The sequence below is a fragment of the Amblyraja radiata genome, chromosome 14 (assembly GCF_010909765.2).
Source record: "Amblyraja radiata isolate CabotCenter1 chromosome 14, sAmbRad1.1.pri, whole genome shotgun sequence".
Classification (NCBI taxonomy): Eukaryota; Metazoa; Chordata; class Chondrichthyes; order Rajiformes; family Rajidae; genus Amblyraja; species Amblyraja radiata.
The window spans coordinates 29763140-29775636 of NC_045969.1; the positions used below are offsets into that span (position 1 = coordinate 29763140).

At 42.3% G+C, this 12497-nt stretch overlaps 1 protein-coding gene across 2 annotated transcripts in view; it reads right to left on the reverse strand.

Annotated features, from left to right (window-relative positions):
- The window catches only part of mcf2l (MCF.2 cell line derived transforming sequence like), a 108958-nt gene that overhangs the window by 24784 nt on the left and 71677 nt on the right, over positions 1–12497 (reverse strand). For both annotated transcript variants that reach the window (XM_033032965.1, XM_033032966.1), the window contains exons 15-19: positions 11959–12035; positions 8333–8399; positions 6085–6200; positions 5216–5285; positions 1158–1250 (exon numbers count right to left, since the gene is read on the reverse strand). In XM_033032965.1, coding sequence (XP_032888856.1) covers positions 1158–1250; positions 5216–5285; positions 6085–6200; positions 8333–8399; positions 11959–12035 — 423 coding nt within the window. The remainder of the gene's footprint in view (positions 1–1157; positions 1251–5215; positions 5286–6084; positions 6201–8332; positions 8400–11958; positions 12036–12497) is intronic.

Sequence of the window (12497 nt, forward strand, 5' to 3'; positions counted from 1 at the left end):
TAATTCAATTTTATTTTTAATATGTTTTATTATTTATTATTTATTTATTTTTATGATACTGCCTGTAAGGAAAATTCATTTCGTTGTCTCTAATTGAGACAATGACAATAAATTTGAATACAATACAATACAATACAATTCTAGAAACAGATCTCTCAGATCCTATACTTTACTTTGGTGTAGTCTTTTCACTTTTTAAATTAATTTCTCTGTAGCTGTAACACTATAAACATAATTTTGTTTACTTTCTCTTTTGTACGCATATGATTATACTCATGGCATGATCTACCCGAATACACACAAAGGTTTTTCACTCCATCTCAGTACATGTGACAATAACATATCAATCTAAGGCTCTCGTCTGAACGCTACAATTGAATCTGCTTTTAACACAGTGCATTGAAAATCGTAACCATTCACTTTGTAATTTATTTTTGTTACATATATCAAGGTAAAATGAAAAGCTACTTTTACATTTTATCCAATCCAATCAGTTTAATATAATATACACATATACAATTAAGCCAATCTCAAGTACAATATATAGAGCAAAGATCAAGATAAGAAGTGCTAGTTGGCAGGTTCATTTGTTCCCATAAAGGGCCGTCAAAGTGGAGTTGAGGGTGGAATTGGGAAGGTTGATGGGAATGTTGTGAGAACAAAATGGGATTAGTTTGGGATTACAGTTGATGACTGCTCAATGCTTTGAACAGACTCATGAGGCCAAAGGGCTTGTTCCTGCATTATACGACAATATTTGCTTCTAAGTAATTTAACTTTATCAGTAGTTTAATAATGGATGAATTTGTAGCATATCAGGTGGGAGAACTACCATCTGGGAGGCGCTACAGGTCTCTCCGTTGCCGGACCAGCAGGTCCAGGAACAGCTTCTTCCCGGCGGCTGTCACTCTACTGAACAACGTACCTCGGTGACTGCCAATCACCCCCCCCCTCCGGACACTCCTCCCACAGGAAAAACACTATGTCTGTATATATGCTAATGTAAATATTTATTCAAATCATATGCTATGTCGCTCTTCCAGGGAGATGCTAAATGCATTTCGTTGTCTCTGTACTGTACACGGACAATGACAATTAAAGTTGAATCTGAATCTGAATCTGAATCTGAATCTGAATTAACAATGAGGTGAAAGTACCTGGAAAAAGATGCAGTCTGAACACTGCCTCCACAAACTTTCTGAGCGAGGTTTATTGCGACAGTACCATTCATAAATCTGAAGGCCTTCCATCTGCAATTACAAACAATCTTATTTGGAGAGATTTCACTTTTGAAAATTTCACTAAATTAAAGAAATTATATAAATCCCAACCACCACTGTCACTCCATTTAGTTTGATATTTGTCAGTCTACCCCACGACAGAAGGGAGAGTTGTACAGTTTGATAGCCACAGGGAGGAAGGATCTCCTGTGGCCGTTCTGTACTGCATCTTGGTGGAACCAGTCTGTTTGCTGAAGGTACTCCTCAGGTTGACCAGTGTGTCATGTAGGGGTTGAGTTGTATTGTCCAAGATGCTCCGCTGTTTGAGGACCACCTCCCATGTATCTAATTACGCCCCCAGGATGGAGCCAGCCTTCATGATGAGTTTATTAATCCTGTTGGCATCCGTGGCCTTCACCCTGCTGCCCCAGCACACGACAGCGAAAAAGATGGCACTGGCTACCACCGATTGGCGTGACTTGATGGGATCACGTTGGAGGTGAAAGAAATAGAAATGTCAGATAAAGATGTGTTGGAGGCGGAAGTTGGTGGGGTGAAATGTGAGGACCAGGGGAATATCCTTGGTCTGTCTGGGAGGAGGGGGAGCAAGAGCAGAATTACCGATCACAGAGGAAACGTGGGTGAGGGATCCATCTATGACACAAGGGGAGAAACCTTACTAAAGAAAGTGGAAATCTCAGATGTCATAGAATGGAAAGCCCCGTCTTCAGAGCAAATGCGACAGAGATTAAGAAATTAGTAGGGGATAATGTATTTGCAGGAAGCAGGGTAGGAGGTGTAGTCCAGATAATTGTGGGAGTCAGTGTGTATGGAGTAGACATCAGTCAATGGTCTGTCCTCCGAGATGGAGGTAGAGAAATCAAGAAAGGGAAGAGAGTTGCCATAGATAATTCATGTAAATTTAAGGGCAGGATGGAAGTTAGTGTTGAAGTTGAAGATATCAACGAGTTCTGCACGGGTGCAGGAGGCAGCCCCAATGCAGACATTGATGCTGCGTGGAAAGAGTTGGGGGATGGTATCAGTGTGCGGTTGGAATATGGACTGTTCAACATAACCAACAATAAGTCAGGCATAGCTGGGGTCCATGCTAGTGCCCTTGGCTAAACCTTTAACTTGAAGAAAGTGTGAGGAGCCAGTTTTCTTGCCTCCCCCACCACAATCAATCTGAAGAAGGGTCCTGACCAGAACATCTGGAAGTTGTCCTCACACATGCCAACTTCTCTTTGGACTCCTCTCATAGAACAGTACACCACGATAACAGGCCCTTCAGCCTACAATATCTGTGCTGAACACAATGGTAGATATCTTGGCATTAAGACAATCACTCAACTACTGGCATATTACCCATATTACTCCATTTACTGCATACCTAAATGCTTGTCCAAAAAGTCTTAAACACCACTGTCGTATCTGCTTCAACCACCACCCCTGGCTTTCCTGGCACTCACCACCTTCTGCGTAAAAAACTTGCCCCACACATCACCATTAAATCTAGCCTCTCTCAACTTAGAAACATAGACATAGAAACATAGAAATTAGGTGCAGGAGTAGGCCATTCGGCCCTTCGAGCCTGCACCGCCATTCAATATGATCAAGGCTGATCATCCAACTCAGTATCCCGTACCTGCCTTCTCTCCATACCCTCTGATCCTCTTAGCCACAAGGGCCACATCTAACTCCCTCTTAAATATAGCCAATGAACTGGCCTCAACTACCCTCTGTGGCAGAGAGTTCCAGAGATTCACCACTCTCTGTGTGAAAAAAGTTTTTCTCATCTCGGTTTTAAAGGATTTCCCCCTTATCCTTAAGCTGTGACCCCTTGTCCTGGACTTCCCCAACATCGGGAACAATCTTCCTGCATCTAGCCTGTCCAACCCCTTAAGAATTTTGTAAGTTTCTATAAGATCCCCTCTCAATCTCCTAAATTCTAGAGAGTATAAACCAAGTCTATCCAGTCTTTCTTCATAAGACAGTCCTGACATCCCAGGAATCAGTCTGGTGAACCTTCTCTGCACTCCCTCTATGACAATAATGTCCTTCCTCAGATTTGGAGACCAAAACTGTACGCAATACTCCAGGTGTGGTCTCACCAAGACCCTGTACAACTGCAGTAGAACCTCCCTGCTCCTATACTCAAATCCTTTTGCTATGAAAGCTAACATACCATTCACTTTCTTCACTGCCTGCTGCACCTGCATGCCTACTTTCAATGACTGGTGTACCATGACACCCAGGTCTCGCTGCATCTCCCCTTTTCCTAATCGGCCACCATTTAGATAATAGTCTGCTTTCCTGTTTTTGCCACCAAAATGGATAACCTCACATTTATCCACATTATACTGCATCTGCCAAACATTTACCCACTCACCCAGCCTATCCAAGTCACCTTGCAGTCTCCTAGCATCCTCCTCACAGCTAACGCTGCCCCCCAGCTTAGTGTCATCCGCAAACTTGGAGATATTGCCTTCAATTCCCTCATCCAGATCATTAATATATATTGTAAATGCTGGGGTTCCAGCACTGAGCCTTGCGGTACACCACTAGTCACTGCCCGCCATTGTGAAAAGGACCCGTTTACTCCTACTCTTTGCTTCCTGTTTGCCAGCCAGCTCTATCCACATCAATACTGAACCCCCAATGCCGTGTGCTTTAAGTTTGTATACTAATCTCTTATGTGGGACCTTGTCGAAAGCCTTCTGGAAGTCTAGATACACCACATCTACTGGTTCTCCCCTATCCACGCTACTAGTTACATCCTCGAAAAATTCTATAAGATTCGTCAGACATGATTTACCTTTCATAAATCCATGCTGACTTTGTCCAATGTTTTCACCACTTTCCAAATGTGCTGCTATCCCATCTTTAATAACTGACTCTAGCAGTTTCCCCATTACCGATGTTAGACTAACTGGTCTTGTGCCATCTCGTATTTGATTTTTCCATCCTCTCACTTTATAAGTATTTATTATTAATTATATTATAAATTACATAATATAGAAAGATTTTAAAACGTAGCATCAATGTTGGTGGCTACAAAACAATTATTTTCATAAGCAACTTTTTTGTTCACACAAGTCCTTGATGGAAGGATATCTGCTACTGTGACCAGATCTAGCCTTTATTTAACTCAGAACGTCAGCAACATGATTGACTTTTAAACACATTCTGAAATGGCCCCATGAGCCTCTGAATAGTATAAACCTAGGCAGATCACCAGCATCAATTTAGCCATGTTTCACTCATCTCTGACATTCCCAATCCAATCAAACTTACAATAATCTCCCACAAACATCTAGGAAAGGTCTAAATTAGGAGAGGTGCCCTATGGGGTTTTCCAAGTAACAGCCTGGCACTGTCTTATTTACAGGAACATATAATTCAGCCATTATCCAAGACTCCATTGCTTAGAAAACATTTCTTGTCATTAACATCTTTTTTTTAAACATTTATTTCTCTTACCAAATCTAACCCCACCCCCACCTTGCTCCACTGCAGGAAGTATTGTGTTCACATCATCCTGTCAAGATTCCTCCAAATCTTAAAAGTTTTAGTCAAGGCGAATACAAGCTCTAGCTTAATCAAATAGACAGGTATTAGTGTAGTGGAAATGATGGAAAGTGTAAGTATGCTTTAATTAGGATCTGGAATAAGTGAAAGTGGGAGACTCAAAGAAAGATTGAGAGCCGGTGGGAGAGAACGCAAGATTGGGTGGCAGAGAATGAGAGTGAGAGACGAAATGAAGGCAGGAGAGGAAATGAAAGCAGGAGCAGGATGGAATTGTAAAGAGAGTATCAGTGGGAGTGAGAGTAATATTAGAAGCGTGCCCTGGGATTTTATGGAGCATTACTAGGACTCAAAATGGTAGAACTTGTAGGGTATACAATGGTGGTTTCTGGCATCCTAGGTTACTCCCTCACCATGACACAACAATGATCTCAGACCAACATAACATCACTGAAAATTACTCTACATACCCTATCCAGGAAACATCGTCCCACCAACTCCGGGCAGTCAATGTAATTTTCCAAGTCCCTTAGGAATATTCTAAGTAGAAAGAAGAAATACATTTTCTTAGTTTGGCCTGTGTAAATTCCTTATCAAAAAGGATTCCATGAATCGTGTCTGGTTTAACATGAAGCTTCTACTAAATCTGGACATTTGTAGCCAGATTTGTCAGTAGAACCTTGATCCCGATCCGAACAATGCCAATCGGGCTAAAATATATACAGCTGAAACTTTTTACACTGGAATCCCCGAATGTACCAGCTCAGAAGAAATGACATATTATATATGGCAGAGTCCATAAACTCTTGATCTTCCATCTATTTATTGACCAGTCAAGTATTTTTAACATATGATCATTGCTATAATGCAGGAAATGCAGCAGCACTGTGTACAGCAGGGTCCCTCAGCCATCAATGACAACAGGCCAAGGGGATCATTTTGGCCAGAATGTTAGAGAGAACCTACTACCTTTCTTCACAAAGTACCGAAGGTATTTTACAACCAGGGTTGCAGTTTAATAACTCTGATCGTATAATGCAACAATGCTAAAGAAACAGGTTGCATTTTGTCAGCCGGGATTAAAACCTATGCTATTAATGAGCAGGTAGTGCGATTTCTGGGGTACACCGAGGGAAACAAGTCAGCCCACCTGAAGTGTGTTCAGGAAGTGGAGGGGCCTAGATCTCTGAAAGGTGAAGTTGGTGGAAATAGCTCCAGCTCCCACTTGCAAGAGCAGGTGGGTACTGGAGATGGATCCGGAAGGTGGTGTGTGAGTTTTCACGCTACGTGCAAATGAAGAGACCACCACCCACCACTTACCACCTAATACTTTTCACACCTGTTATGGAAGTCATAAATTGCAGGCATGTTTCCAAAGAGCACATCTTTCTTCTTCTGCAGAATTATCGGGATGAATGGAATCATTGAGGGGTTTTCCATTTCAGCAGCATAGCCCTGGAGGGTGATAAACAGTGGATCAAAACCAATGCTCTCCTGTCATTTAGTGGAGAAGAGACGTCCTGTCAACTACAATATCCTCAGTTGATCTTCTTAGATTGGAAACATATCAGGGATCTCACATCACTTAAAAATAAATTAGATAGGTATATGGACGGGAAAGGAATGGAATGGAGATTTATGGTCTGAGTGCAGGTAGATGGGACTAGGTGAGAGTAAGTGTTCGGCACGGACTAGAAGGGCCGAGATGGTCTGTTTCCGTGCTGTAATTGTTATATGGTTATATCACTATTCTTGAGATTTGGCTTGCAGGCAGTTCATTGTGACTGAGCACTGATGCAGTTTGTCGTACAATCTTCACCTACTGGTTACATTCTGTGAATTACTTTACAGAAGTCAAAATGTTCATGAAGATGTTAAGTAATTTAATTCCTACCTTCAATCTGGACATATGTTGGTACTTGCAAATCACAATACCACTTAACAATTACGTAAATAAATAAATTATCGAACTTCATGAGTTTCCTCTTCCTTAAGTTTACATTTAACAAAGCACCCCATCTCCTTTCAGAGAGGAAAGGATTGTTTCTTTTTCTAACAATCACAGGTAAATCAATTGGTTATAAAGTTACCTCAAGTTTAATTGATCTTTCGATGCATGAGTAAAGCTCTCAGAATGCAAATACAACAATTAGACATTCCTGTGCTTAAGAAATATTAATACTTTGAGGAGTCACACATTGCTCTGCCCTCCAAAGATGGACTTGTGTTGCTTCACTCTCGATTCACTGATTCCAGTTCTGCCTGACCTGAGAGTTCTCTCTGTATCAATTTATCATCTAAGTTCCATGTCGTATTTCCCAGCATATTTCTTTCACCATTATCACTGCTCTTTAATCTTCAATGCCTCCTGCTCATAGAGTCAGCACGGAAAAAGCCTTTTGGCCCAATTCATCCATGCTGACCAAGATGTCCCATCCAAGATAGTTACCCATTTGCCTGCACCAGGCCTGCATCCCTCTAAACCTGTCTAATCCATGTCCCTGTTCAAATATATTTGAAATATTGTATTGTGCCTGGATCAGTTACTTCATCTGGCAGCTCGTTCCAAATACCCACTCCCTTCTGGTGGAAACGCTGCCCCGCAATGGGATCTGGACGCACAGGTACATAGTTCCCTGAAAGTGGTGTGATAAACAGATAGGGTGGTAAAGAAGGCTTTTGGTATATTAGTTTCATCACTTAAGGTATTGAGTGTAGAAGTTGTACAAGACTTTGGCGAGGCTGCATTTGGTGTATTGTGTGTCAGTTTTGGACACTGATATGGAAAGGATGTCAGTAAGAAGGAAAAAGTGCAGAAAGGATTCACAACAATGTTGCCAGGACTCAAGGTCCTGAACTGTTGGGAGAGGTTGGGCAGGCTAGGACTTTATTACATGGAGTGCAGGGTGACCTTATAAAGATGTGTAAAATGATGATGGGAATAGATGAGGTGAATGCAGAACGTCTTTTACCCAGGGTAGGTGAATCAAGAACAGAGGACCGAGGTTTAAAGTAAGAGGGAAAAGATTTAATATGGGCAACTGTTTCCACTCAGAGGATGGTGGGTATATGAAATAGGTTCCAGAGGAGGGAGTTTCGGCAGGTACTACAACAGGAAAGGCTTAGGGAGATATAGGCCAAACAGAGGCAAATGGGACGAGCATAGATGGGGTATCTTGGTTGGCATGGATGAATTGGGCTGAAAGGCCTGTTTCCATATTGTATAAGTTTTTGACTCACATTCCTATCAAATCTTTCCGCTCTCACCATGTACCTATGCTTTTGTGCACTTGATTCCCCTATCCAAGGAAAAAGAGTTTACCCTATCCCCCACAAGATTTTGTATACTTCATGAGATCACCCTTCAGTCTCTGTGCATCGAAGAAAAACTCCTAGTATGCCCTCACATTGGAAAGAGTGCAGAGAAGATTTATGTGAATGTTCCCGCCAAATTTTATCGAATGGCATGAATTTGAATGATATGTTACGATGCTCAAATTGTCATTGTGTTAATGAAACAGATAATGAGGGACAGTGAAATTATTATGGTCATTACTCTGTACAAAATTCATCATAAACTGTCTTACCTCAAGCACACAGAGCAATTCTTCTACATACGCTCGTTCAGTTTCAATCAGTTCATTCATTACGTGGCTGTGGAATTAAATAACCTTGTCACACAATTTTACCAAATTGCAAGAACTATACAAATGTGCAGCCTCAGTAACAGTTTGTCTAAGGAACAGTTTTTGCACTTAAGAGTAATTACGGTAGCAGAGTCTGAAGAGTTATCAGTTGAATGAGTCCTGACTTAAAATGACACATATCCATTCCCTCCACATATGACTAAGTTATTCCAGTACAAGCAGTGATAGAAACAATACAAAAGATAAAGCCTACTTAACTTTGCCTTACCAATGTATCCAATTATACAAATCTTCCATTAATCTCATGCATTTGTCCATGACAGTAAATGTTGACCAGTGCACAATCCTTGGAATTTATCCCACACTATGGCTTAATGCAGAATCCAAGTTGACACCAATGTAGTACTGTGTTGCATGGAGAAAATGCCATCTTTCAGTAAGATGCATAATCAAGACCTTTCTGCTCAAAGATCCCATATTAGTATTCTGGATAAGTGTAGGGCAATTCTTACCAGCCCAATAACCCATCAATGTTATGTTTTTTCCATTAACCATAGGCTTTTGATAAGGTCCCTCATGGTAGGCTGATCCAGAAGATTAAGATGTGTGCGGGATTCATGATGACTTGATCATATGGATTCAGAGGTGGAAGGTAGATATTCTGGCTGGATGCCTGTGACCAATGGAGTTCTGCACGGAAATGTTCTGGGATCTCTACTGGTTATGATATATATAAATGACCTAGACAATAATGTAGATGGGTTGGTGAGTAAGTTTGCTGACGACACCGGAAGAGTTGCAGACAGCAAGGAATGCTGTTAGAAGATACAGCGGGATATTGATCAGCTGCAGAAATTGACAACTTTATCTGCCTGCACGTAATTCATATACCTCCATTCCCTGCATATACATATACAGTACCTACTCTTAAATGCCACTGTTATATCTGCCTCAACCATCACCCCTGGCAGCAATTTGTCACCCTGTGTGTAAAAAAAACTTGTCCCGCACATCTTTAAATGGTGCCCCTCTCACTTTAAATCTATGCCCTCTGGTATTTGATGTTTCAATCCTGAGAAAATGGTTCTGACAATCTACCCTGTGTCCCTCATAATTTTATATATTTCTATCAGGTCTCGCATCAATTGCACACAATGCTCCAATTGTAATCTAACAAAAGTCCTATAATGCTACATCATGACTTCCTGATTAAGAAAGAACTGCAGATGCTGGAAAAATCGAAGGTAGACAAAAATGCTGGAGAAACTCAGCGGGTGATGCAGCATTAATGGAGCGAAGGAATAGGTGACGTTTCGGGTCGAGACCCTTCTTCAGACTGATGTGGAGGTGGGGGTGGGGGGGGGGGCGAGAAGAAAGGAAGAGGCGGAGACAATAGGCTGTGGGAGAGCTGGCAAGGGGAGGGGAAGGAGGGAGAAAGCAAGGACTACCTGTAATTGGAAAAGTCAATGTTCATACCACTGGGGTGTAAACTGCCCAAGCGAAATATGAGGTGCTGCTCCTTCAATTTGCAGTGGGACTCACTCTGGCCATGGAGGAGGCCCAGGACAGAAAGGTCGGATTCGGATTGGGAGGGGGAGTTGAAGTGCTGGGCCAACGGGAGATCAGGTTGGTTGGTGCAAACCGAGTGGAGGTGTTGGGCGAAACGATCGCCAAGTCTAAGCTTGGTCTCACCGATGTAGAGCAGCTGACACCTAGAGCAGCGGATGCAATAGATGAGGTTGGAGGAGGTTTAGGTGAACCTCTGCTGCACCTGGAAAGACTGCTTGTGTCCTTGGATGGAATCAAGTGGGGAGGTAAAGCGACAAGTGTAGCATTTCCTGCAGTTGCAAGGGAAAGTGTCAGGGGAGGGGGTGGTTTGTCACTCTAACAGAGCTGCAGAGTTCCTCTGTGGAGATGGAAGAACCTTCCAGAAGGACAACTATATCTGCAGCACTCCACCAATCAGGTCTTTAGAGTGGCCAGACGGAAGCCACTCCTCAGTAAAAGGCATATGACAGCCTGCTTGCAGTTTGCCAAAAGGCACCTAAAGGACTCTCAGACCATGAGAAACAAGATTCTCTGATCTGATGAAACCAAGATTAAACACTGCCCTAAATGCCAAGATTCACGTCTGGAGGAAACCAGGCACCGCTCATCACCTGGCCATTACCATACCCACGGTGAAGCATGGTGGTGGCAGCATCATGCTGTGAGGATGTTTTTCAGTGGCAGGAACTGGGAGACTAGTCAGGATCGAGGAAAAGATGAACGGAGCAACGTACAGAAAGATCCTTGATCAAAACTTGCTCCAGAGCATTCTGGACCTCAGACTGGGGCGGAGGTTCACCTTCCAACAGGACAAGGACCCTAAGCACACAGCCAAGACAACGCAGGAGTGGCTTCGTGCCAAGTCTGTGAATGTCCTTGAGTGGCCCATCCAGAGCCCGGACTTGAACCCGATCGAACATCTCTGGAGGGACCTGAAAATAGCTGTGCATCGACACTCCCCTTCCATCCTGACAGAGCTTGAGAGGATCTACAGAGAAGAATGGGAGAAATTACCCAAATACAGGTGTGCCAAGCTTGTAGCGTCATACCTAAGAAGACTTAAGTCTGTAATTGCTGCCAAAGGTGCCTCAACAAAGCACTGAGTAAAGGGTCTGAATACTTATGTAAATGTGATATTTCAGTTATTTCTCTTTAATTACTTTGCAAACATTTCTAAACACCCGTTTTCGCTTTTTTATTATGGAGTATTGTATGTAGATTGATGATTTAAAAAAATGAATTTGATCCATTTTAGAATAAGGCTGTAACGTAACAAAACATGGAAAAAGTGAAGGGGTCTGAATACTTTCTGAATGCACTGTAGGTGTATGTTGTCTACTGTCAGAGGAGCATAATCACCTCAAGGATCACAGACAGTGTTTAGAGCCAGGTTGTGGGTCAGAAATGGACAGTTATCGCATGAAAACAAATTCTCCAGTCCAAGTCAATGCTGATCCCAGATTTACACTAATCTCACTTATCTTCCCATCAATTTCTCCTGTTACCCATCTACATTCCAGAGGTAGACACAAAATGCTGGAGTAACTCAGCGGGTGAGGCTGCATCTCTGGAGAGAAGGTATGGGCCATACCTTGAGGAGATTTCGCAGTGGAGTGGACAATATGTGTAAGAAAGAACTTAAATGTGTAAGAAAGGCCCATTCCTTTTCTCCAGAGATGCTGCCTCACCCGCTGAGTTACTCCAGCATTTTGTGTCTACATTCCAGAGGCATGTTTTTGAGACGTGGAACGAAACCTATGGGGTCATAGTGAGAACACGCAAAGTTCACACACAACATCGGAATTCAGAATTGAACCTGGACCACAGGAACAGCACCACTGTGCCAACAGAATGAAAGGTTATAGGTCACAAATGGACCATGCTCAGACACGTTATGGATCACGATGGACATTTAAGAGGCAAGTAATAGGTGAAAGATGGACAGTTTAGGGTCAGAGGAAGTATTTTTTAAATCTCTTTTTATTGTCAACTCTTCCCAATACCAGTTGATGTCTCACCTCCTTAACACTGCAAGGTTCTCCTCATCATCTGATGGGGAACATTTCCTTCCATCGCCAAGCTCATTCATCTCAATCTACAGGAAGAAGGAAAATCTTACTGTATTTTCATGATTCACTCTATGAACTGCAGTGATTAGTCTGACAATAATTAATAAGGCTATAAAATTACTACAAGCAGGCATTCAAAAAGTAATATAGGATTCCATAAGTTATTTTTGGAGTCAAAGTACACTTGGTGATGGAGAGGGGGTGTGCTTTATGACCACACAAGAGTTAATGTAGCATTCTGATGCTTCGGACTGGCTTAACCTGGTGAGCTGCTGGTACAGAAGATACCTTGGTAATCACCAGGGGTGGGAAATCAGGGAGTTAGTTATCTAGAGGCGCTTAGGTGATGTGCAATGCATCAATGACCAGCAGGTCTGTCTCTCACCTATTACTAGCCCCTTAAATGTCCATCTGCTGCACCTTAACAAAATTGCCAAGCAGTGTCCCAAGCTTCAAAACTAATAATTTTCCCATTATTACCTGAACCA